The following is a 27,643-nucleotide window of genomic DNA, read 5'->3' as shown; positions in this document are numbered from 1 at the left end:
TTGTGTATTCATCAATGTGAAATTTGTAACTCCCTTTTATTCTTAAGTCTTATTGAATCCACCTCCCCCTTTTATACTTATTTATATCCGCATTAGGTTTCCTACACAACAGGTCTCTTACATACACAGAAGAAGTGACATACAGTAAGTTCAATCATTTTTACAGTTTTACAATTGCGTTCTTCCAAATAATTGTTACTCTATTTCTTTATTAGGTTTTTATTTTGTTGTGTTGTTACTTTGTTTTGTGTTCAAACTAAAATTATCTCAAGTGTTCCTTGATGTATTCTGTATTGTGTGAATGTATTGTGGCAGTTTTAATTTCAATTGTTCCTTATTATTTTTTATTGTGTTCGTTATTGTTCCTTTTTCTGTTCCTTAATGTTCCTTATTGTTCTTTATTGCGTTCCTTATTATTCCTTATTGTTCCTTATTGTGTTCCTTATTGTTCATTATCTCAATTGTTCCTTATTGTGTGAACTGATTGTTACCGGATTTTTTTATCACGGTATGTGTATTGTAGGGATCTTAATTTTGTGATGGAATTAGCACCCAAATTTGCTCGACGTCTTCGTTTGTCTGGATGCAATTCCAATGAAATGGTATGTGTAATGCTATTTGTTGTTTAATGGAAAAAATATTTGTTTATCTTCATATCTTAATGTATTCCATATGTATTGTCAGCGTGTTCCTCATGCTTTTTGTATGAAATATGGCTCTCGTATTCCCGCTACTTTGAAGATTATTGTTCGTACCGGTTATGAAATATGGCTGGATTTTGACAAATTGAATGAGAAGTTCAATGGCTTGCGTGAATTTTACCACGACTTTGGTATAATCTGTGGTAACACTTTGTTGTTTGAATATGTGGGCAATTTTGATATGAAAGTCGTGATTCTTGACATGCACGGGTCTGAGATACAGTATCCGAGTATAGTGCATCCACTGCAGGAGCGTCATCTATCTCCTGGTATTTCCTGTCTACAATCTTTTTCCTGTTTTTCTAATATGTTGGTATGTAAATAATTGTTTCGTCCTCTGTTGGCAGTTTCTATTTATGATGGTGGCTGGACATTTGTTAGGAATCTTGGAGGGGGTGGTCCAGTAATTGATTCTGTTGTAAGTTAATGTTCATATTTAGACATAAAATTAATGGGTTAAATATCAAGTAGGTTATTTACTGCGTTCAAATGTATCAAGTGAGCCACTGATTACAAAACTGACTCAAATAAGTCACTCATTTAAAAATTTGTATCAAAAATATCACTTTATTGTTAGTCGGAATTCTTAAAATTATTATATATTGAGTTTCGCACATTTTTTATAAATGATATTACATCTAAATGAAAGGTTCTGAGTTCTACTATTTTAGATAATATTGTTAGATTTTTAAATTTTTATCAACTATTTATTTTTAATTTTTTGATTGTTTTATTTTATTTAAATAAAAATAAATAGTAGATAAATTATTAAAAATTTAAAAATATTATCTAAAATACTAGAACTCAGAATCTTTCATTTGGATGTAATATTATTCATAAAAAATGTGTGAAACTCAATATATAATATTTTTAAGAATTTCGACTAACGGTAGAGTGATATTTTTAATATAAATTTTTAAATGAGTGACTCATTTGAGTCAGTTTTGTAATCAGTGACTCACCTGATACATTTGAACGCAGTAAATGACCTATTTGATATTTAACCCTAAAATTAATTGTTTGTTTCTCTTCATACCTCATACAATAACTGATTGAATGTTTACATTTGTATAGTATGTACCGATAGAGTTTGATGATCATGTCGGTGCCCTTATTCCTGAAAGAGTGGAATTTGTTGTCAGCAGTGGCTATGAGTTTGTCGGGCAATACCGGCGAGGTGTCAATAGCATAAGTGATTTGACCGGTTTGCAGAGTCTGTGCAATATGTTACATGTTGTAGATTTGAATTGCTTCCATTTGTTGTTTTTCACTTTTGATGGTCACCGGAAAATCTCAGTGACAACTATTGACAAAACACATATTGAGAATCCTCTGTCTCCACTTCCCCCTCAATCTGGTACCCCCTTTTTGTTATTACTTGTATAATAAAGACTGTTGCCTTAGTTTTGTAGCAGTTGTGATGTAAACTTTTACATATCAGTTTCTGCTTTTGGTGATGTAACGGGAGCTCCTGCATTTCAGTTTGGTGTTAAGCAGTTTCATCTTTTATGGAATGAACATGGTGTGGTAAGTAATATACCTGAACTGAACTCATTTAGTTTGGACAAATTTATAGTGTTATTGTGTGTGAGTTGCAGAATAATATATTTATGTTTAGCTGAGATTATGTCCACAATGACTGGTCACACTAAATTACATTCTGGATGTTAGTATTTTTGTTGATCCCGAATTACTGTCAAGATCCTTCGTACATAAATTTATTTTTTCATTTTTAATTATTGATGGCTCATCCACATAAATAATATGGCTGGTTGGATATTATATCTATATATTGTTGCATATGTTTTTTATTAGGTCTTCGACTTCGACTTATTGACGTTGTAAAACCGTTTGAAGAACTTAGAAACACGGCTAAGTAAATTATTTTTTCATAGATAATTATGCAATTTAGTTATGTTCTTAAAATGTGTTCTCCAACTCATAAGCTTAAATACTTTACTTTAGATGTCGTATGTGTCATTTATAAAACATAGCAAGTGAAAGAGTTGATATCAAATAACCTAGAAATAAATAATTATAAGACTTGGCCCTTCAGCTACTGATTGAGTATACCTGATGCAATATCAGCGTATACATGATGTAAACTAAATTAAATATTTGTTTAAATTTGTTCCACATTCTCATTTGACTTTAATATTCCTTATTTGCAATATTAGCGTATAATTTTTGTTGGTTTAGATCCTAAATTTTATGTTGCATTAATAACTACAGAATTGGTATTCACTCCCTCAAATTTTTTTGTTCGTAGGATATCCCAGTACAATTTAGAAGTCTCTGTAAGTGTTGGAAGAAGACTGATTACATAAGCGCGTATGTTGGGAATCGTGTTTGGCTGCTTAAAATTCGTCGTAGGAGTGATAGGAAGAGAACTACAATTAATGATGGATGGCGAATGTTCAGGGAAGATTTGAAGCTCGACCTTGGTGATACATGTATCTTCAATTGGCGTGATGGAAGTATTCGCAACTTCAATGTATTAGTTGTGAAGAACGCATAGCTTACCCAGTACTAAGTGATTCCCGAACTAAGGATATTTTCTTCTCATCAGTAATGAGTTGTTATCCATTCCATGATTTTTCGTATTTGGGTAGCAGAAGTATGTATGTTATGGTCAAGAGAATCAAGACAACTAAAAAATTTTAGTACTCTTTCTATGCTGATAACTATTTGGTGTAAAACATATATTCGTTAAGGCTTCATTTTTAATTTATATAGAAGTCCTTACATATTTTATTTGGTTATTTAGTTATCATTTTATTATTTATATATGTGTTATATCATAAAAACTAATACAGTTACAAAACCAAATAGCGCTGAAGAAGACTGGCAAAAGTATTTTCTATTACGGTACTTGAATTACATTTCAAGTTTAAATTTCAGCTACATAAGAATTTGGTTCTCAATACAGTGAGAAATATGGAACTCATGTTTGCTCCCATTTCCGCAGTCAAAATGTAATCTGTCGACCAACCTTTAGTTCAGTTGTGAGATTGCGTCAATATGGTAAGATGCCCCTGATGGTTGTAATACATGTAATGTTTTAAAAAACTTTCATAAGGTTCATATGAAATGAGTAAATTATATATGTCAAAATTACCTCAGCTGAGAAGCTTTGTGTGCTCTGCATCATCTGATTTTGAGTTTCCTTAGGTTCTTCATATTCCCATCCCGGGAAAATCCCGGTTGTCACATATTGCAAAGATGTTTTTTCAATATTTTGTTGAGTAATTCTTAATTTGAAAGTGTAGTTCATTCCTTGAAGGGCTTTAATTTCTTCTGGGAAGGAATTATCCTAAATATATAATTTTGTTTTAGTAACAACTACACTTTGTTGACGTAGTTGAATTATTTTTCTATTTTATACCTCTTTTTGAACATCTTCGACAAATTTATGCGTAAGAATCCGAATTTCTTGGTCCTTCAAAATGATTGGGAGAACGCCAGTTGTGTCTTGAGCAACCGTTGAAATGTGAAACCTGTAAAGAAAATGTTCATTAAATCTGTATATAACAAACCAAGTTTTTAGTATTTTGTATATTGTTGGACTATACCTTTTCAATGTCTGAGGAACGTTTCTTTTGTAGTTTTTGCAGAAAAACTCATTTTCTACAAACTGAGTCTCCAAGTAGCATGAGGTGCGGAAGTGTTTCTTCCAATCGCCTATTTCTTCAACACCTTTTATAGTAGCTTTGCAAATAACTTCTTGATCACGGAAGTTTTTGCTCAAATTTTTGATTTCATCAATAGTACAAACTCTAATTGGTTGCTTCTTTAGACCAATTGTATGTTTAGAAAAATTAGGATCTATCATTCTACAACGAATATACGCATCACCATTAGTTGTGTTATATGTGAAATTATGATGTACGACATTTGACTTACTTCTTCCGCAATTTGGTGACACTGTGATGATCATAATTGAGCTAAAATTTGGTTGGAGAGTAGTTGCACAAATCCAGTTGGTCTATTAAATAAGAACATCGTCAATGCTCTAAATTAGGGACTAATAATTTGTGATTGTATGAAAGAAGATTTACCATTCCAGCTAGTTATTCGTCCACTTGAGATAATGATAATTATTGGTTCCTCTAAGTCTTGTTGCAAGGCTTTTTCAAACTCTTCAGCAAAATCACGCCAAAAGGTCACATTGATTTTTTTGCTGGATATGCTTTCATATTAGACCAATAGATTACAAATGAACTCTACATTAAAATGACTAACTTGTTTCTTTTACCTGCCATCAGTTATCTTGAATTTGATATTAACTTGTTTGTTTGGGACTCGGTTAATGCTCGGTCTTTTTTCCTTAATTCCTATGACATCTGTGAATGCAGTAAAATTAGTATACTTTATTTTCAATTTGTAAAAATATACTGATGAATGGATTAAGATATAACCTGTTAGGTACATGACTTGCGTTGTCATCGGTTTGAGCTCTCCATATTCAAACAGATCAAAGCTGTTGTGTGGTATACAAATATCTTTTTCCTCCACTTTTTTAACTCTTGTATCAGCCGTGACTACGATCTGTTTATCCATTTGAACAGGTCTATACTTATCACCATCAGTATACTCCCTCACTTGGAAGTTTTTAATGATATACACCTTTCCCTCGACAATCAACCTGGACATTTTATCTGCCAAGGCTGTTGGTACAAAAGCATGCATCCTGCAATTCTGGGACAATGTTCCCACATATACTTGTTAGTGTTATTTTTAATCTGTCTTAAAGGAGTAAACATAGTATGAGATTACCTTATTATCAAGCATTAGTAAATTGTAAGCTTTGAACATTTTTCCATCGGTGGTAACCCCTCGATATTCTCGGATGATTCGTACTCTAACTTTCCAATCGGTCCGCCCTTTGTGGACATTTCTTAGCTATCGATTCCTACAGCTGACATTGTAGTGCTCTGTGATTGCAATTATGTTTGATTTTCTTTGGTGTAGAAATTGAATGATGCACATAGGTTGTTGGTTGGTTTACTGCACTTTAAACCTTTTTCCAAATTTTGTATAAATGTTTTGCACATTACTTGTCTAAAATTTATTTGATTTTGTCATGATTTAATGTTTTACTGATTTGGTTATAATTTCCATTTGTAGAGTAAAGTAAAACATTTCGCCAATTGTAAATTTGTTATAATTGAAATAGGTTCAATGTGTAATCACTTTAATATCATTCACTTTAATTTGGGAGATTTAATGTGAATAGTGGTTGAAAAACAACATTTTCTGTTTCGTTGTAATAAATAAGTTATGCATTTGAACATCTATATTTACAAGCATTACCCATCTTTTCAAAACAAATTTGTTTAAGACCATTACATTCAGTCATGTCAAATGTGTATAAAACTTCTGAAAGAAGTATGCAGCTTCCTATGATCAATGTGTCCGAATAAGCAGTACATGCAGCTTATAATGCATTCATTTCCATAGTGTGAGAGTGACTTCAAATCTGCAAAGCAGGAAATCATAAAATGTTGGACACATTTGAATACATAGGGAAATTGACTGTATCACAATAAATAACTTTAATTATGCTACCTTCTCTTGCTTAATTTTTTTGACCTTAGGTTTCTTCTGTTATTGTTGACCATTGTACTCCAAAGGCTCCACATTTAGTCAAGGTCGACTGCGGTTTGTGGATACCACTGTTGGGGGGCTAATAGCCTTAGATGGAGACTCTTTATTAGTAACCTGGTGTAAATGATAATATAATTAACATTCTCAATTATTTCTGAAAAAATAGACGTCACCAGTAAATAACGTACATACATTAGTAATCTGAGTTTCATCCATATGAGTAGCTATCTTCAGGTTTGGAGAATGAGTGTCAGTTATCTCTATGGGTTCCGAAATATAAGAAGCATTATACACCTTAGAACCTTCTTTCACATTCTGTTCCGTGACATTTATGGTAATGTTGTACTTCTTGTTCTCAAGTGCTTTCAAGATTTGAGAAATTTGCTTCACACCTTCTACCTAATGTAGTTCATTTTGTTTAGTAATACAAAATTGTAATCAATTTTTCATTAATGTATATATACAACAGTTGTTCACCTGGGTATGTTCAGCGTCAACATCATGAACCGTTCTACCGGTTAATCTCGTGATCTCATCATCAGGCCAAAAGATTGGAATAGCTCCGGTCTCATCACTGCATAATCCATATAACTGAAACCTGTGTAGCATTTCCTTATATAGTCATTGTTGGTTGCTTTGAAAATTTTGATAAAAAAACCTTTTCAATTATTTTGTATCACCTTATATCCGGGTAAAGTAATGTACGTCCACAACAATTATAGTTATCACCCACTAATTTAAGATCTTTCTCTCATTTCGTACAGAAAGGACTGTACCAATCCATTTTTGCATCGAACCTTTTTAGGGTTACTTGGCAAGCAACATTTTTCTGTAACAATTATTTATTTATATCTTCGACTGTGTAATATCAAACTGATTATATTATGATACTTCATTACCTCAATATATGACTCGTTCTACTTTGTTAATTCACTGACTTTCACTTGTGGAATCTCTGTTGTATCGTCTTCGTCTTCCATGTTCATAATATAAAAATCTGCCTTTGCATATCTACGAAATTTATGGCTTAATTGTGTAATAGGTTTTACCTATGTAAAGGCATAAAATGAAAATGACAATTCACATTTAACATGTATTGAATGTACCTTATTCTCATTTCATTTATCCCTGACTGGTTCACATTTAAGTAGAATCTTGTTGCAGGGAAGTTGGTGGCATACCCTACCTCTGTGGAGGAACATAAATGTGAGAATTTGGTTGGTGGTTATAAGCAAAACATGAGGTGCATCATACTTTTATTACCTTTATATTCACTCACTTTTCCACAACCTATAATAATGAAGACAGGTCTTTCTTTGATTTCCTCATATTGTTGTAGGAAATTATCACCAAACTGATTGAAGAAAGTGACATTTGTAGTGGTCCTACCCATAAAATTTTATTTCTAATCAGAATAAATATCATTCTTACTCATCTTTGTTAGATTCCAAGATCTTTAAACTCTTTGTATGTTAAGAGCCTGCTCTGATACCAATTGTTATTCCTAGTGGACTAACAATGAGATTTACAGAAGGGGGGTTGAATGTAAATCTCAAAACTTTTTCAAGTTTTGAGCAGTTTATGAAAGTTGTGTGTTCAAGAAGAACAAGTGTGTGAATTGCTTTAAGCTAATACAGACAGATATATATTCAAGCACAAATGTAAAGAACACAACAGACCTTAAAAACTTTTCTGGTGGATTTGTTGTTCCACCAGAGATGGTATTTTAGAAAATCTGTGATTAAACAATGTTGATCACAGCTGCATCCTAGTACAAACTAGATGAATTTTCGCTCAATATTTTTCTAAACAGCTCTGGAAAATCTCTCATCTAATTACTAGCTTCTACTTGGTTTTTATATTACCAAGTGTACAAGTGAAGAACAATATAAAATACAGTAATAAAATAAGATCTTCACTTGCTTCTTTTCCTGTTCACTCCAGTACTTTGTTGACTATTGCATCTTTGTACTAGAGAAGAACGGCTGCTTTTTCTGTTGTTCCTGAAATTCGGCTACCACATCTCAGTTGTCTCTATCAACCCATGTGCCTCTGTTTGTAGGTACAACTACCCCTTATCAACGGCTAATCATCAGAACATCCGTTGAAGCTTTCATCCGTTGATGCACTCATCCGTTGAAGGATGTTATCCGTTGAAGCTTTCATCCGTTGATGCACTCATCCGTTGAAGGATGTTATCCGTTGATGACTTTATCCGTTGAAGCTTTAGAGACATCCGTTGAAGCTTAGCTTCTCATCCGTTGAAGGTCTTTAAGTCATCCGTTGATACCACTTCACTTATACAAAATTACAAGGCATGAAGTATTTACAATTGGCCTTCCTATCTGCATATCATCTAGTAGTCAACATGACTCATAGTTTCTCTCAACTTCCAAGAATTACATTTTAAATACAGAGACTGAAATATGCTACAACACTAGACTTATTTCTAAGTAAAGCTACACCATCAACGGATAGCCAAAGTGGTCTTATCCGTTGAGGCTACAGACACTAAATTTCTACTTAAGGATTTTGTTAAACATATCATCAAACTAATGCACATACATTCCTAACAATCTCCCCCTATTTATGTCTATAAGAATTGTAGGCATAAATTCAGGGTTAACTTGATGATAACAAAACACTTAACAGATATATGAATTGAAACTAAGTAGAAATTTAAAAATGCTGCAAAAGTGTATGTACTAGGAGATAATTGAAGATTTACAGTGTTTCCAAGGACACTCCTTTAGTCTGAGCAAATCATCTTTTTCTTCTTTGTTCCCTGGTTTTCTTTCCTAGCCTTTTGTCATTTTCCTCAATTTGGAGTTGGAGTTGTCTGAAGAATTCAGCTTCATCTTCAACACTGACATCCAACTTAGATTGCATTTCTTTGAGAGTTTCATTGCTGGCAATCTTGAGTTGGTCTTCAAGTCTGAAAAATCTTCTGACTCCTTTATCATCTCTAAATTCCATCAACCAATGAGGTGATTTGAGAATTTTCATTTCCCTTTCTTGAATGAGTAAAGTCCTGGGTAAAGCATTGGGCTCCCTCCAAGTTTTCCTTATATTGGCTATCTTGTTGAGAATTTCAGTCTTGGCAGTTCTGGTAAAGCCAGAATCCTTTTGTATAGCTGAATAGACTCTAATCAAGGTAGAGTAGCCTTCATCCAGAATCCTGTGGAGAGGCCATGTTCTTTCCCCAGCTCCTTTATATCTGAACACTAATCTCTCTGGTAACTGTCTGTAGGCAGCTATTCCCCTTACATCCTCCAGCTCATCCAGATAGAGTTCAATGTCTGAAATTTCTTTTATGTCACAGATGTGAACATAATCATCTTTAGAAATGGGTGACTTAGGCTTAGGTTTTTGTTTTTGAGTGAATTTCTTAGAGGTTAAGGGAGGTGTAGATTTTGGTTTTCTTTTCTGTTTCTTTGGTAGTGGAAGAGTGGTTAGAAAGGTAGGCAATTTGATAGTGTCCCAATCAATAGGTTCCTCTTTTGGAATGATTGGTTCACCATGGATGTTTATTGTGGGATCAGCAACAAGGGGTTCAGGTATGGAAGGTAGTGGTTTAGATATAGATTTGGTTATTTCAGTGTTATCTCCACTCCTTTTATGTGCCTTGGCCTTTCTTCTGTTTCCCTTCTGCCATTCCTCTCTTTCTTCCACACTCTCACCAAATATACTCCCTAAAACCTCATCTAGGTTTGTAGTCTTGTCTTCACCCCTGACTTCAATCCCTTTTTCTTTTTCAACTAGACTTGACTTTAGCTGTTGTTCAAGCTTTGCTTGTGCTCTTTTGTCAGCCTTTAATTGCTTGTCTTCTTCCTTCTTGGCTATTGAGAATTTGGGATGTCCTTGCATCACACATATGCTCTTTCCCTCTCTAATGATAATAGCTCTATTTCTCCTTACAGCCTCATCCATGGTCTTTTTGAGATAAGCAATACTTCTGCCTAAAATCTTGTTCTCATCAGCTTTTGGAGGAGGAAAGTCCACTTCTTTTAAAGGATTCTTTGTTGAGTCCTTATTGGATCTTTCATTGGGCTTGAGAATTATAGCTTGTAGTTCTTTGGAAGAAGCTTCTCCATCCTTATGACTCCCTACTGGCATGAGCTCCATGTTGATTGGTTCAATTTTTGTGCTGTATTTCACAGATGTTGATTTGTCTTGTGTAGAACCAAACAACAGTTGCAACCTTTCATCAATTCTCCTCCTTTGCTCTTTCACTTGAATTTCAGCTGCTGCTAGCTGAATCAAATCAATTCCATCAGGCTTGCCCTTGATTTGAATGATTGGAGAAGTAGTGATGGCAGGAACTAGCACTTTAGATATGTTGATTTTTGTAGATGGCTCTCCTTCCCCTTCCCTTTTACTCTCCCCCTTTTTGTTATCATCAAGGAGAGGGGTCAAGCCTTGTGCTTTTGCCAGCTGCATTAGGAGACTGGTTTGAGATTGTTGATTGTGAAGAATGGTGGCCACAGAATTTTCAATAACTTGAACTCTGTCTTCTAACTTGGCCAACCGTTTTTCAGTAACAGATTCTTTCTTCAATCTCAAAACCAAGTCCTGCAATGTACCATAGGGCATGACTGAATCCAATTTTTCTGAAGTATAGGTTTTCAAGTCAGCAATATCCTTCCTGAGATCATCCATACTCAGATTCTGCTTCACTTGCTGCAGCTTCATGAGATGCAGTGAGTCCAGGTGAGCTTGAAGGATAGCCTTGATACTTGCATGTGAAGTATTCTGAATGGCCTGTTGAATAGTGTTGATTTGTTTGACTAAAGAGACATTAAATTCCCCTGATCTGTACTCCTTAGTCAAGGCCCATTCAGGTAGATTTGGAATTGAACTAGGGCCTTCATCTCCCCCTAAGTTCATGCTTCCATAAAAAGAAATAGAGTCATCATCATCAGAATTTGCTCCAAATTCCTCAGATGGCTCACCAGCTGTAGAAGGCATTTTGTTAATGGCAGCTTTATCCCTTTGAAGAGATTCTGTTGTGTGCACTAGATGTAGTGACCTTTCTGCTTTCTCATTGCCCTGAGCATCCAACAGTTGATAGGCTGTCACAGGATGAGTAAAAGTGTCAGCATCCAAGGAAATGTTATCAATTACAGCTTTGTAATGTTGCTGAAATTGTCTTTCCTTTTCAGCATCATCCACAATCATTGACTCATTAGCAATGGCTGGTTCCACCCTTGTATCTACTGTACCTGCTTTTCTCTCTTTTTCTCTATGTTCTTGCATCAGGGGCTCCCCCTGGCTCACACAACTCACTCCCTCACCTTCACCTACTAAGGTGGTACTCCACTCACTTACTTTTGCCATGCTGGAAGAAATAGCATGCATTTTTGAGCTCTCAATCTCTCCTTTTGCCTGGGAGCAACCCAGCCTCTCACTCAAATTGTCACTCCCTTCCCTCAATCCTAAGAGTGATTGCACAATATTCATGTCTTCTACACTTGGGATTAATTCAGTTATTTGTGTAGAGACTGTCAACGGATGTGGAATATCCGTTGAAGGTGAAACTGATGTTATCAACGGATAACTGCTGTTAAGCTTATCCGTTGAAGAACAACCACTTGTCAACGGATGAGTGATATCCGTTGAAGAAGGAAAAGAAGTTGAAATTGAAAGTGATATAACTGTTGAATCTGTGTAGATTGATTTGAGATGTGGTGACACAGATCCTTCAATTATATCTGAAAGAATTTGCGGGTGATCCAACAAATCATCCAAGAGATGATGATCACCTGTATTTGAGTGGGGCTTCTCCCTGAGTTGTAAAGAGGGAGAATCAGGAATTGATGGGAATAACATATCCACATCCAGAGATGGTGATGAAGTGTTTGGTGATTGATGTGTGTTTATTGTGAGAGAATGGGGCTGTGACTCCACATTTATTGGAGTCACATCAAACTGAGTTTGAGAAGGCATAGATACAGATGGATGTATCTGTGCAGTGTGTGCACCCTGTGTAGAAGATTGGGTTCTAGCCTTCTTTCTTCTAATAAAGGCTTTTGTTGGTGAGTGTTTGGCTTTAGTGTCCCTCCCTCGTTTGTTCTGTGTTCCTGGTTTGGAACTATTTTCAATAGTAACATCCTTTTGGGAGGATGCTACTAGGGATGTGCTAGATACCTTTTCAACCACCACAGCTTTTTGAGAAACTGTGGCTTGGCTAGCTTGGGAAGCACTCAACTTTCCTTCCTTATCCTGGGGGTTTCTTTGATGTTCACCCCTCCCCTCACCACTCACACCCTGTTCACTCACCTCAGGGTTAATAGTTGGTGTTACAACTGTTGTCTTTTGAGAAACAACAGAGGTGGATTTCTTTGTCTTTGATTTTGAAAGTTTAGTTTTGGTGACCTTGGTAGAAATCTGTTGGGGCATCACAGATTTCATGGCCACACTAGAAGATAAAGAAATAGAGGGGTTGGAAGAAGTAGGAGTTGTAGAAGCAATTACCTCACCTACCTGAGGTGCATTCATGATTGGTAAATATACCAATGACACACTGCTGTTAAGATCCATTCTCATCAAGTCTGCAAGAACTCTTTTCTCTTGTGCCCAGCACTTGAGTTTATTATTCTCATTGATTATGACTAAACCTTCAGCAACATGGTTAGCCAATAACATAAAGAATCTAGCATAATAGATGTTATTAGGTCTATTAGCTTTGTTACCTAATCTAGTACCTAATTCTAGCATCACATAGTTGCTAAAGTTAAAATACCTATCAGAAACAAGCATATAGAGCATATTAACCAGAGATGAAGTTATGGCATCAAAATTACTAATTTTCCCAGAGAAAACCTTTATAAAGGCATCCCCAAGGAAACTCCATTCTTTCCTAAGGCCTTTTCTTCTAATACTCCCTAAATTAGCAGAGTTAAGAGAATAACCTATGGAATCTAACATGCTGGATACATCACTATCAGTGTGTGGTGTCATGGCATTGTTCTCAGGCAATTTAAAACATGCTTGTAAATCATCACAGTTAATACAGTGAGTTTTACCTTTGAGAGTGAAGGAGATAGTCATATCCATGAAGTTGAACTCAGCAGTTGTCCAAATCTCCTCAACTACTTCACAGAAAATTGTTGGGGCTTCCAGCATTGCATAGCTAAGTTTACAGTTTTTGATGAAGTCCATCATTTTGTGATAGTCTGAGTGGGCTTCATTCTTTTCTACCAAAGCTATGAAATTGTTCTTTTCATAGATGAACCCAGATTGAGACATAATCTTCACGACTGGTGCCATTGTTGTGAGTAGAAATTGCAGAGAATAACTTGAAGTTTTTGCAGAGAGAAAATGGTAAATGCTTGAAATTTTAAGAAAGCGTAAAGTAAAAATGAACAATCAGAAGGACTTATATGCTTTCTCAAATTAATAAACAAAAATATAAAATAAAGATTTATCAATAAATATGTGTTAGTGAATTTCAGCCGTTTTAAGAATAAACTGTAAGTATTCTAAAAACTACCTTTAAAACCAATACATACAGATGTATGTATGAGTATCAACGGTTAAGAGAATAGAATCAACGGCTGTTAAACACCTGAATTGATTGATGTGACATTTCAACGGATAAGGCAAATTGTCATCCGTTGAAAGGTACTTCAGTTTTATCCGTTGACGGATAAAAATTCCAGAAATGTATTTGTCTTTCAACGGATAATGATTATCCGTTGATAGAGCAATTTTGACTTTCAACGGATAGGGAACATCCGTTGATGGAATAAACTATGTTAAAAGTCAAATTTGTTCTTAGCAACTAATATATTTCAGGCTTCAATTCAAATTGCAATAAAGACATGAATTTTAAGAGTAATTAAGCATACCTAGCTCACTTACCAATCTTGTGAATGTTGATTCATCAAGTGGCTTGGTAAATATGTCAGCAATTTGTTGTTCACTTGGAACAAAATGTAGTTCCACTGTACCATTCATGACATGCTCCCTAATGAAGTGGTACTTGATATCAATGTGCTTGGTCCTTGAGTGCTGCACAGGATTCTCTGTTATGGCTATGGCACTTGTGTTGTCACAAAAGATAGGAATTCTATCAACATGAAGTCCATAGTCAAGGAGTTGGTTCCTCATCCATAACACTTGAGAACAGCAACTTCCAGCAGCAATGTATTCAGCCTCAGCTGTAGAAGTAGAGACTGAATTTTGCTTTTTGCTAAACCATGATACAAGCTTGTTTCCCAGGAATTGGCAGGAGCCTGTTGTACTTTTCCTATCTATTTTGCAACCTGCATAGTCTGCATCTGAATAACCAATTAGATCAAAGCCAGATTCTCTAGGATACCAAATACCTAAATTTGGTGTACCCTTGAGATATCTGAAAATCCTTTTGATAGCAATTAAGTGAGACTCCCTAGGATCAGCTTGGAATCTAGCACATAGACATGTAGCAAACATTATATATGGTCTGCTAGCAGTTAAATATAAAAGTGAACCAACCATGCCTCTATAACTTGTAATATCCACAGACCTTTCAGTCTTATTTAATTCAAGTTTGGTGGCAGTGGCCATGGGAGTTTTTGCAGATGAACATTCCATTAAGTCAAACTTCTTTAAAAGATCATAAATATATTTAGTTTGACTAATGAAAATCCCATCACTAACTTGTTTAACTTGTAAACCAAGAAAATAGGTTAGTTCTCCCATTAGGCTCATTTCATAATTACTTTGCATTAGCTTAGCAAACTTTTTGCAAAGTTTATCATCTATAGAGCCAAATATTATGTCATCTACATAAATTTGAACAAGTATACTAGAGCCATTAACATCCCTAAAGAAGAGAGTTTTATCAACAGTACCTCTAGTGAAGTGATTCTTCAAAAGAAATTTTGATAAGGTTTCATACCAGGCTCTAGGTGCTTGCTTCAGTCCATAGAGTGCTTTCAACAGATAATACACATAGTCTGGAAAATTTGGATCTTCAAATCCTGGAGGTTGACTTACATAGACTTCTTCCTCTAATTTCCCATTTAGAAATGCACTCTTGACATCCATTTGATAGACTTTGAAATTGGCATGAGCTGCATGGGCTAGAAATATTCTGATGGCTTCAAGTCTTGCAACAGGAGCATATGTTTCATCAAAATCTATTCCCTCTTGCTGAGAATAGCCTTTAGCAACCAGTCTGGCTTTATTCCTTATGATAATGCCATTTTCATCCATCTTGTTTCTGAATACCCACTTTGTGTCAATAGGACTCTTGTTCTTTGGTTTGGGTACCAGCTTCCATACTTGGTTTCTCTCAAATTGGTTCAGCTCTTCCTGCATAGCTAATATCCAATCTGGATCCAATAGAGCTTCTTCCACTTTCTTAGGTTCCTCCTGAGACAGAAAACTACTATACAGACATTCATCTTGAGTGGCTTTTCTTGTTTGCACTTTAGATGATGCATCACCAATGATCAGTTCAAAGGGATGATTCTTGGTCCATTTCCTTTGTGGTGGAAGATGTGCTCTAGATGAGGTGGCCTCAGTATTGTCATGATGTGAGACAGAGTGTTGACTAGTTGAAACTCCCCATGAGTTGTTGGTCCTTTGCAGGGAACTTGGAGTTCTATCAACTGATGATGTAAATCGATTATCCGTTGATGAACTATGATCAACGGATGCTTCATTTTGTACTTCAACGGATGATGCACTATGTCTTTCAACGGATACTGCATTGCCTCTATCAACGGATGCAGTATTTTGTGCATTATCCAAGGGCATGTTTTGAATCCCTTTTGAAGTGACATCTCCATCAGTCTCCTCTTCACTATCATCACAATATATCTCAATGTTGTCAAATTTGAGTCTCTCATTATGTCCCTCATCTGTTAGTCCATCAATCTTTTTATCATCAAACACAACATGCACAGATTCCATAACAATGTTGGTTCTTAGATTGTAGACCCTATAAGATTTTCCAGCTGAGTAACCAACAAATATCCCTTCATCAGCCTTTGCATCAAACTTCCCTTTATGGTCAGATTGATTCCTCAGTATAAAGCATTTACATCCAAAGACATGAAGAAAGTTTAGAGTTGGTTTTCTTCTCTTGAACAACTGATAAGGAGTCATGCCTTTAGCTTGATTGATCAAAGAAATATTCTGAGTGAAGCAGGCACAATTAACAGCTTCAGCCCAGAAATATGTTGGTAACTTTGATTCTTCAAGCATTGTTCTGGCAGCTTCAATTAAAGATCTGTTCTTTCTTTCAACAACCCCATTTTGCTGAGGTGTTCTTGGAGCTGAGAACTCATGCATGATTCCATTTTCTTCACAGAACAGCCTTAATGTTAAATTCTTGAATTCAGTTCCATTGTCACTCCTGATATTTCTAACCTTCAAGTCAGGATGATTGTTAACTTGCCTGATGTGATTGATAATGATTTCACTTGCTTCATCCTTTGATCCAAGAAAATAGACCCATGAGAACTTTGAGAAATCATCTACAATCACTAAGCAATATCTTTTTCTTGCAATAGACAATACATTGACTGGTCCAAACAAATCCATATGTAGCAGCTGTAATGGTTCATCAATTGTTGTTTCAAGCTTCTTTTTGAATGATGCTTTCCTTTGTTTGCCTTTCTGACAAGCATCACACAAACCATCCCTTGAGAATTCAACTAGAGGGATTCCTCTAACTAAGTCCTTTTTGACTAGATCATTCATTATCTTGAAATTCAAGTGAGATAGCTTCTTGTGCCATAGCCAACTTTCAACTGTGCTTGCTTTGCTGAAGAGACAAGTAATGGATTCTGCATCTGTAGAGTTGAAGTCAGCTATGTACACATTTCCTTTTCTAACTCCAGTTAGAACCACTTTGTTGTCTTTCTTACTAGTGACAACACAGGCTTCAGAATTGAAGGAAACTGTATTCCCTCTATCACATAGTTGACTGATGCTCAGTAAATTGTGCTTGAGACCATCAACTAATGCAACTTCATTAATGATGACATTCCTTGTTGAAATCAAGCCATATCCCATAGTAAACCCTTTGCTGTCATCTCCAAAGGTTATGCTAGGGCCAGCTCTCTCCTTGAACTCTGTGAGCAGGGAGAAATCTCTTGTCATGTGTCTTGAACAACCACTGTCCAAGTACCATAGATTTCTTCCATTTCCCTGCACACCATAAAATCAATCAATTTGATTTTGGTACCCAAGTTTCCTTGGGTCCATTCTTGTTAGCCTTTCTCCTAGACTTCATTCCTCCTGCATCTTTAGACTTAGGTAAGTTTGAGTCAACCTTGGTCTTAGATGTAGTTGGTTGAGGTGTAGGGTTAGTCACAGAGTCATTTAGCACATTTGTAAAATTATTAGGCATTGATTGTGCAAACATGTTATTCCATATGGGCATATTGTATGGCATTTGAGGCATACTAAATGCAGCAAGATAAGGATTGTTAAAATATGGCATGTTTACAAAATGTGCATAAGGATTTTGTTGAGACATAACAGGCATAGCATGCAGAGGTGATGCAGACATATTAGGCATAGAAGAGGGTACATTTATGGGAGTCTTCTTAATGGATTTACAACTAGCAGATAGATGATTAACACTACTACAATGCACACAGCTTTTTCTAGGAGCATACCTATCAGGTGTGTAATTGTTGTGTTTATTAACTCCTACCTTCCCATTTCTGTTGGATTTTCTTTTAGATTCCTTTTTATCCTCAACCATCTTGAGCCTATTATTTAACTGTTCTAAGGTCATGTGCCCTACATTCACCTTACTGACATCTTTGGATGTGCTTGCTTCTTCTTTGACAAAGTTCTTTGAAGTTGAACCAAACTTTTTGTTGAGTTTCTTTAGATTCTCTCTTTTAGAAACATCTGCCTGTTTTGATTGAGGAACCTTCAACGGATGCTCCTTTTCTTCCTTCAACGGATAACTTTCATCATCCGTTGATTCCACATCCGTTGACAGCCCATCAATTAATTCCAGTTTCTTTTTATTTTTATCCCAGGCAGTTTCACAGAATGATTCAATTCCTTGGACCTTAGCAATTTGAGCACTTACATCTCTAGATGTCTTCCAGGCTTTAATCACCTCTTGCTCTTTCTCTAATTGATTGGAAAGTATTTCTACTTTCTTAACAGATTCAGCTAGTTCATTTTCAACAGATATACAATGCAACTTTGTTTTCTCTAGGTCAATCATCTTATCTTCTAACAAAGCATTTCTATTACTTAAAAACAGATTGTTCTCTCTAATCCTACTATTTTCTTTAGCAAGAGATTTAAGAGACACACGCAAATGATACAATTCGGTAGACATGTCATTAAAAGCATCATTGCACTCTTCTTTAGTAAGCTGTGTTAAGTCAGTAGTGATTACCTGATTGTTTGATGAACTAACTTCATTTTCTTCAGAATCAGCCATGAGAGCAAGGTTGACATACTCCACATCTTCATCCTCTTCATCTCCATTAGCTGCCCAGTCCCTTTCTTGAGTAATGAAAGCCCTCTCCTTTTGCTTGAGTAGATCAAAATATTTCTTTTTGTAATCTACTTGTTCAAATTTCTTCTTTTCAGAAGTTGGCTTTCTGCACTCACTTGCAAAGTGTCCACTTATACCACAATTGAAACACTTGAACTTGGATTTGTCCACAGTGTTTTTGTGAGGTTTAGTGGCTCTAGTGTTTTTCTTGAATTTCATCTTTGCAAATCTTCTGGACAGAAATGCAAGATGCTCATCAATACCATCTGAGTCATCTTGGCTGGAGTTGTCTTCATTTTCAGCAACTTGCTCTTTCCCCTTGCTTGATTCCTGATTTCTTATACCATCTTTGGAGTTTGATGTAGATCTCGCAGTTTCTTGTCTGCATTTCCTCTCATCTTCAGCTACCAATGCAACTGAACTTCCTTTCTTTCTCCCCTTCTCCAATACCTCATCCTGTTCCAGCTCTAGTTCATAAGTCTTCAAGATTCCATACAATCTTTCAAGAGTGAAGTCCTTATAATCTTGAGAGTTTCTTAAGGAGACAGTCATGGGTTTCCATTCCTTTGGCAAGGATCTTAAAAATTTAAGATTTGAATCCTTCACCTGGTACACTCTTCCATACAGCTTCAGTCCATTCAACAGCTTTTGGAACCTATTGAATGTTTCATTTAAAGATTCATTTTCTTCAAAATGAAAGTATTCATACTGTTGAATGAGAAGCTGCATTTTGTTTTCTTTCACTTGTTCTGTACCTTCACACAGTAGTTGAACTGTGTCCCAAACCTCTTTGGCAGTTGTGCAATTTATCACATTATCAAACATATCCATGTTAAGACCATTAAACAAAATGTTCATAGCCTTCTTATCCTTGTGGACTTCTTCTGTGTCTTCCATTGTCCATTCTACTCTAGGTTTTGGAATGGATTGACCAACAGCAACTGTGGCTGTAGCAACTGTTGCTACTTTGTGGGGAATGTGAGGACCATTCTCAATGCAGTTTACATAACCTTCATCTTGGGAGAGTAGATGAAGGTGCATTTTCACCTTCCAATGGTGATAACAGTCTTTGTCAAGAACTGGGATCTTTACTCCAATATCATTCTTACTCATCTTTGTTAGATTCCAAGATCTTTAAACTCTTTGTATGTCAAGAGCCTGCTCTGATACCAATTGTTATTCCTAGTGGACTAACAATGAGATTTACAGAAGGGGGGTTGAATGTAAATCTCAAAACTTTTTCAAGTTTTGAGCAGTTTATGAAAGTTGTGTGTTCAAGAAGAACAAGTGTGTGAATTGCTTTAAGCTAATACAGACAGATATATATTCAAGCACAAATGTAAAGAACACAACAGACCTTAAAAACTTTTCTGGTGGATTTGTTGTTCCACCAGAGATGGTATTTTAGAAAATCTGTGATTAAACAATGTTGATCACAGCTGCATCCTAGTACAAACTAGATGAATTTTCTCTCAATATTTTTCTAAACAGCTCTGGAAAATCTCTCATCTAATTACTAGCTTCTACTTGGTTTTTATATTACCAAGTGTACAAGTGAAGAACAATATAAAATACAGTAATAAAATAAGATCTTCACTTGCTTCTTTTCCTGTTCACTCCAGTACTTTGTTGACTATTGCATCTTTGTACTAGAGAAGAACGGCTGCTTTTTCTGTTGTTCCTGAAATTCGGCTACCACATCTCAGTTGTCTCTATCAACCCATGTGCCTCTGTTTGTAGGTACAACTACCCCTTATCAACGGCTAATCATCAGAACATCCGTTGAAGCTTTCATCCGTTGATGCACTCATCCGTTGAAGGATGTTATCCGTTGAAGCTTTCATCCGTTGATGCACTCATCCGTTGAAGGATGTTATCCGTTGATGACTTTATCCGTTGAAGCTTTAGAGACATCCGTTGAAGCTTAGCTTTTCATCCGTTGAAGGTCTTTAAGTCATCCGTTGATACCACTTCACTTATACAAAATTACAAGGCATGAAGTATTTACAATTGGCCTTCCTATCTGCATATCATCTAGTAGTCAACATGACTCATAGTTTCTCTCAACTTCCAAGAATTACATTTTAAATACAGAGACTGAAATATGCTACAACACTAGACTTATTTCTAAGTAAAGCTACACCATCAACGGATAGCCAAAGTGGTCTTATCCGTTGAGGCTACAGACACTAAATTTCTACTTAAGGATTTTGTTAAACATATCATCAAACTAATGCACATACATTCCTAACAGTAGGAATATTATATTATTTCATGTAAAATGATATTGTCATCCTTGTGTTTATATTTTAAAACTTTTAATAGATTTTGTTGATGTTTTCTAACATTTTATAAGTTTGTCAAACAAAGTTACTTATTTTTATGAGTTTAATATATTTTTCCTATTAAACTGACTATATTTTAATATATAATAATCTATAAAATATATATGTGTATTTATACACACATTTTGAAGGTTTGTAATGCAGAAAGGAGATATATATATTTCAAGTTAAAGGATTGCATTTGACAATAGGATTTTCATTACCGCAAAAAGGTAGAACAGTGTGATCAGGTATGACCTAGATGTTGAACATTGATAATGACTTACATAATAGGTTACATGAAACTAACCTACATAATTGGAAAATTATAGAATATCTCCTTATATACAACATTTGGAGTGATATAGGAGCTGTTTCCATCCTCATAATCAATAAAGAGTTTTAGACCCTGTGGTGAAGTAACACGACTAACGGCACCATTAGGCAGATATAACACAACTTGTTCAAGAGATTGTCCCTGAGCTTTATTTATGGTCATCGCATAACAAATATGTATAGGCATTTGCTTTCTACAAAGTTTGAATGGCAACCGCGTCTCTGTCGGAGCTAACTCCATCCTTGGAATGAAATGTTTTGTGCCCTTGTATTGTCCAGAAATGACCTCACATTCAACACAATTTTTAAGACACTTGATAACCTTCATCCTAGTACCATTACATAATCCCAAGGTTTGATTTAAATTCCGTATCAACATAACGACAACCCCAACTTTGAGCTTCAATTCATGAAGAGGCAGCCCGGGAATGTTTATGGAATTGAGGTACTCGGGAGGGAATGATGCCAGCTGCTCTGTTTCGGTACCGGGATAGTCCTCTGCTGTGTCAAGAGAAAAGTAAGAAGACATTTCTCCAGGAATATTTTCCACAATCAGACTGTTAACCTTGCCAGCTGTAAGATTAGTTGGTGTTAATATTGCTCTTTGAATCAAATAATCTGAATTTTGATAAAGTTCCGAGAAATTTGGGAAAGCACTTTGAATCATTTCATGAACAGAGTTGGTCGAGTTCAAGTTGCAGAAATGTTCTGGTATGGCAATATCATCTTCAACATAGTCATGGTTTGGGTCAGCTGGAGGGCCAATTTTTCCGTCACCAATATCCAGCACCCATTGTGTAAATTATGTTAATATTTGCACTTCTTCATCATTTTTTCCTTTGTTAAGTCTCATGTTATGGAACAGTTTGAAAACTGTGGCAATTCTCCATAACTTGGATCTGGTTATTGAAGCTGCTACCACCTCACCACGTGATGCTCTAGGAATTACTGGAAGAATTTGTCGGAAATCACCGCCTAAGACAATTGTAATCCCTCCAAATGGCATATGAAATCTTTGATCGATAGCCTTCATGATATCCTTCAATGAACGATCAAGACTTGCATATGAGCTTCGTCCCATATGATGAGATTGGTCTGCTTAATCAGTTCAGCAATATCAGATGTATGAGAAATAGAACACATTGAATGTTCGTCAATAACGATTGGAATTTTGAACCTCGAATGTGCAGTGCGGCCACCTGGCATTAGAGTTGCGGCAATTTCGGATGATGCAACTGGAAGAATGATTTTTCACTCTGACCTTAACTTTGAAATTAATGTACGCCACAAATATGTTTTTCCGCATCCTCCGCTTTCATAAACGAAGAACAGACCACCTTCATTCTTTTCAACTGATTCAATTACAGATTGGTAAACTTACAACTACTCTTTATTGCAAGTAGAAATGAGTTGTTGAAATTCCTTCTCCATTTCTTTGATGTCGTAACTTGTCTCCTCAACAATCAAATTATTGAGATTGCAGTCCAAATAACTGTTAGGAGGTTATGGCATTTGACTGAAATCTTTCAAAGTTTTCCCAATACTCTTCAATAAAGTATGTATTTCTGATGTATAAACATGTAACTTATTCATTATAGGTTATACAAAAAAAATTAAACATTGTAAAAGTAAATTTGTATGCAAATTAATTATAGCATACCTCCAAGAGCATAATATTGTTATTTCTCATTCAGAATTAGATGCGGGTTCCCAGTCAGTTTCTGTTGCTTCAACAGTATATCATCCACCATATATGACCAATGTTTGTCCCATAAATCTTGCAGATCTGTCACTTTACAGTTCACCATAATGTGCACAAATAGTTGTCTAATTTGCGGTGGAAATCCAGATTCTGAACACTGACCTAACACTTGATGTCATTCATTATCATCTTCAAGTAGGCCATACTCCTTACATGTTTCTTGGAATGTGTCAAAAATCTTCCCATTCACAGTTCTTAATGCCTCAAAGGATGTTGCGCCACGCACCTTTGTGAGGAGAAGTCTTAAAAACCATAATTCACCTGCACTATGATGTGTGTAAGATAATCTCCCGATCTTTTTGCCTCGCTTCCTAGGAGTCCAAATCCTATCTTTATCATTCCAAATGTAATGCTGGGGAATTTCATCGTACAAATATTGGCGGGCATTCAGATCGCTTTCATTAAGAATGAAGTAAGCTTCTAGTTGGGTATGTTTTTCCTTCTCTCTGGCAACTACTTTTGGTAATTGCTCATTTGCTCTAAATGTACAGTACTTATTACCATCCAAATGGAAAGAAAGACGTTGAACACTCTGTGATCTGTAATGGATATTGAATCCAAATATTCGGTATGTTGCTTCACATCCACATATATATCTCCCATCAAAGAAGGACTGAATTTCATCTTCAGCTTCATCAAGCGCCTCTCCATTGTTGGACCGTCTTTTCTTCCCTCTAATCTCTACTGTAGCTCTGTCATGGCCTTTAAGGCAGTATTTGAATAAATATTTTAGACTACGGGCATGAGCACATATTTCAACATTAATATGGCATTGATATTTAACCAATAAATCGCGGTTGTAAGGTACAACCCATTCATTATCAAGCTCCGCTTTCCCTTTCTTAACAATTATATTTCTTTGACGTCTTTTATAGATTGGGAACCCCGACTGATCAAATGTTGTAGAATTGCAGTACCTGCATATATGACTCTACAAAATCAGAGTCACACTAAATTTATGATGAATAATGTAGATACACTGAAAAAGCTTAAGATTTTAACAATTCATAACAACCCAAAAACTTACTTTTTGGGAAAATGTCTAGTACATTTATGTTGTTTCATGCATGATGATCTAGGGAAATCTTTACCGCAGGGTCCGTGTATCATAAAAGCACTGACTGCCGCGTAACCAAGTGGATCAACCTCTGGGTCTGGAATTTCTGCTGAAACAAACTTGTCCACATTTGCTTGTAAGTTAAGTTTAGAAGCTGTGTCCAACCATATCAGCATGTGAACGTGAGGAAGGCCTCTTTTTTGAAACTCTACTACGTACATCACTGTTGTTAACATAATATTCGGTTAACATATTAAAGAAAATATTAATGACTTCGAGTATGTTAAATAAGATTTATTCAGTCATACCTCCAAAGCATGTACCAAAATAGCTTTTTTTCTTAATATCATCAATCAACTGGTCAAGTTTAAGTCTGAAAACACGTGCCATGACATCCGGAGAATTTTGTGGGGAGCAATGGGGTAGTAGTTTCATCATTTCCATCACTTCATCCCATAAGGGATTCGTAGTCATTGTTAGGAAAATGTTAGGATGCCCTCTATGACGACATACAACAAGCGCATCTTGGAAATTTTGCTGCATGTATCTCCGTGAACCCACAAATCCAGCTGGAAGAATGAATCCTTTGCCCATATTTGATGTATCAGAATTACCCTCTGTTAAGCTCTGTTGGATGTTTGTATATAACTCAGAACGTAAAGAGGTTTGGTTTGTACAAAACCACCAAAGCCTTGCTTGTTCAATTGTTGAAAAAGCGTCAACCACGTACTGTTGGTACAGACGACCACCCAAACGTGGAGTAATGCCTGCAATTAATTTACATCAGTATATAGTAGTGCAGATAATGATTCTTCAATCATTAATAAATCACATTAACATGTACAGCGGTATTTGACTGAATTGTTACCTTCATTAGTGCGAACTTGGAACTTGTATGAATAAAATTCCTTCATTGATATCATCTCTCTTTTTTTATGTAATTTGTTGTCACCCCTTCCAAAGGGTATCTTCTTATGAAAACCATCACCACCATGAGGAAACAATAAGGGATATTGGAGTGCCATCAGTTTCGGATGAATGACAGATATCATTTCCAAACCTTTAATTTTAGAATGAATAATTATATCACGAGAACCATCTGTGTCGTCAATGTCACCAACTATTATACCAGCTACCTCATCGGATGGACCAACATGATTTTCACGACCACTTTCAGACCTTGAAACCTTCAATTTTATTTCTAAATCATGGACACCATGTTCCTCAAACCGGTCCCTGGCAGTGCGGAATTCTTTGACCAATTCATTGGTTTCATATACTCCCTCCGTCCCTCCCAAATGTTTACATTTGGGTGGGGCGCGGAGTTTAAGAAAAATGATAAAATAGTGGAGGAAAGTTAAAAAGTGAGTAAAGTAGTGGGACCGATTAATATTATATGTATAAAGTGGGTATAGTGGAGAGAAGTAGTGGATGTAGTTATTTTAAAAATTATAAAAAGCTTACTATTTTTGGAAAGTTTTGAAATGTAAACAATTGGATGGGACATCCAAAAAAGGAAAGTGTAAACAAATGGGAGGGACAGAGGGAGTAACATTTTTGTCAAACCAGCAACAATTTCAACATCAACTGCATCACCACCATCAACATGAACCCATTTAAGCCGATTACTGATTTCATTTTGTGTGTCGTAAATATATAATTGACAAAATTTTGGATCGTCCCCTTCAGCCGGTATTAAGGAACCGAATAAATGGTGATTCTGTCCATTTAACCGATAAATGTACGGCGCTCCACCATTATTGATAGAATTATCGACTTTTCCCCCGGTAGATGTGAAAGCAAAAATAGTATTGTACAACTGCATACCATCTTGAAATCTCCTAGCTTTTCCTTTATCATTATGCAGCTTCCAGATGAAGGAAGGAGTTGGTTTCTCTTTTGGGAGTTTTATCTGACCCTTGGCACAACAGAGAGAAAAAACAGGTGCCCCACACACCACACTTTTGTTCACACGTTCTTCCTTCCACATTCATGCTTGACAGTGATTACACCGCACATTTGGAGGACCTAATGTAGCATACTCTTCAATACCTGCACATACCATTGTACAAACTTGGTTTAACATCCTCACAGATCATTACACATTACAGTTATACAATGTTAAAATGGTCAGGTTACATAAAACTTGACAAAATATACCAATATGAGAGCCTTTGTGCATATCATACATATCAATGAAATCCTTGTCCTCTTCTTCCCCCAAGTCTACATATATTTTTAAAACAATAATATCAAGCGAAATCCTTGATTAAACATTGAACATGACATGTTGTAATAAGAGTGATATATATATATATACCTCATTCCGATTCCCCATCAGATTGATCACTTCCCATACCAACAATGTAAGAAAAATATGTAGATGACATTACAGATTTATCATCCAAGGTTTGTTGTACAGATGAAGATATAATTGCATGAAATTTTGAAGTTATTATGGTATTTACCGTTATCATGGTTAAAATAATTTGAAGCCTCTTCACGTTTATTCTCCTCAAAATCAATAACATGTGGCACAAATTTCATCTGTTTGCATCTTTCTTGCAATTGATCATCTACAAATCCATCTAAATGCTCTGTGGGGCAATATTAATGGTGGTTATCATAGAGTATAAATGAATCATCAAATGTGGTAGAAATGATTACATCATAACTCTTACCATTGTCAGAGTACACATCACTATCATCACTCTTCTCGTGTGAAAAGTAATCTACATGACAAAGTTCGAATATATAATTTGAATACAATATATAATGTATAATGAATTAAACAATGTTATTACCATCGTAATTAGAGGGTTCTTCAACCGACTTCTTTCCTTTGTCCTGCATGGGTGTGTACTTTTCCCGTACTTGAGCTGGTAGTTTTGTTGGTTGAACATGCTTCTTCCCTTTATCTTTCTTGCTATTGTAATATTCATGTACCTCACCTGGTAACTGTGTTTTCTTTGTACAAACTGCAACACAAATATGATTTAGTTAACATTTCATGCAAAAAGGAAAACAGAGCTTGTAACTGTGGACAAGGTATATCTTAATAATGCACTCACTTTTTAATACAGGGGTATATGACTGAGGAGTTGTGATAGAATTTTTTCCCATCCCTAGGATGTTCTGTTGATTATCCACATAGTTGGTTTTTGTTAAACTATTTGCTTTCCTCTTCACTAAATTCTTGTCAGCTGTAATATTAAATTAAATCCACATCCAATCAAAATGGAGAGAATAGTATATAAATTAATAATCAGCATATATTGGTGCTATTTAAAAAAATATTACCCCTTCTCTGAAGTGGTAGTACAGGTTGAGGAGTATTGTTCATTTCGGGGGGAGATTTTCTTTGCCACTTCCAACTTCATGAGACAACGG

At 35.7% G+C, this 27,643-nt stretch overlaps 3 protein-coding genes and 1 long non-coding RNA gene across 5 annotated transcripts; 1 reads left to right on the top strand and 3 right to left on the bottom strand.

Annotated features, from left to right (window-relative positions):
- LOC141708896 (uncharacterized) lies at positions 1 to 3,450 on the top strand. 2 transcript variants are annotated; one of them, XM_074512723.1, is made up of 7 exons: positions 1 to 144; positions 524 to 602; positions 685 to 970; positions 1,049 to 1,119; positions 1,776 to 2,058; positions 2,143 to 2,228; positions 2,971 to 3,450. In XM_074512723.1, the coding sequence occupies exons 2-7, from the start codon at positions 540 to 542 to the stop codon at positions 3,217 to 3,219; spliced, it is 1,038 nt and encodes a 345-aa protein (XP_074368824.1). In that variant the 5' UTR covers positions 1 to 144; positions 524 to 539; the 3' UTR covers positions 3,220 to 3,450. The 2 variants fall into 2 exon arrangements, with proteins under 2 accessions (XP_074368824.1, XP_074368823.1); XM_074512722.1 differs by lacking the exon at positions 1 to 144 and adding an exon at positions 264 to 303.
- A 222-nt stretch (positions 3,451 to 3,672) lies between these two features.
- LOC141708897 (uncharacterized) lies at positions 3,673 to 4,299 on the bottom strand. Its single transcript, XR_012569674.1, has 2 exons — positions 3,820 to 4,299; positions 3,673 to 3,736 (listed from the first exon to the last, which is right to left on the bottom strand). It is a non-coding gene; the product is annotated as an uncharacterized LOC141708897 (long non-coding RNA).
- Positions 4,300 to 21,408: 17,109 nt separating this feature from the next.
- LOC141704554 (uncharacterized) lies at positions 21,409 to 22,515 on the bottom strand. The gene is made up of 2 exons (XM_074507786.1): positions 22,362 to 22,515; positions 21,409 to 22,187 (listed from the first exon to the last, which is right to left on the bottom strand). The coding sequence occupies exons 1-2, from the start codon at positions 22,513 to 22,515 to the stop codon at positions 21,409 to 21,411; spliced, it is 933 nt and encodes a 310-aa protein (XP_074363887.1).
- A 796-nt stretch (positions 22,516 to 23,311) lies between these two features.
- LOC141704549 (uncharacterized) lies at positions 23,312 to 26,243 on the bottom strand. Its single transcript, XM_074507783.1, has 5 exons — positions 25,807 to 26,243; positions 25,122 to 25,489; positions 24,562 to 25,020; positions 24,224 to 24,476; positions 23,312 to 24,113 (listed from the first exon to the last, which is right to left on the bottom strand). The coding sequence occupies exons 1-5, from the start codon at positions 26,241 to 26,243 to the stop codon at positions 23,312 to 23,314; spliced, it is 2,319 nt and encodes a 772-aa protein (XP_074363884.1).
- Positions 26,244 to 27,643: the final 1,400 nt, after the last annotated feature.

The sequence above is a fragment of the Apium graveolens genome, chromosome 2 (genome assembly GCF_009905375.1).
Source record: "Apium graveolens cultivar Ventura chromosome 2, ASM990537v1, whole genome shotgun sequence".
In the NCBI taxonomy this organism is placed as follows: domain Eukaryota; kingdom Viridiplantae; phylum Streptophyta; class Magnoliopsida; order Apiales; family Apiaceae; genus Apium; species Apium graveolens.
Note: the sequence above shows the minus strand (reverse complement) of the source record. Positions and strands in the feature narration are given on the sequence as shown.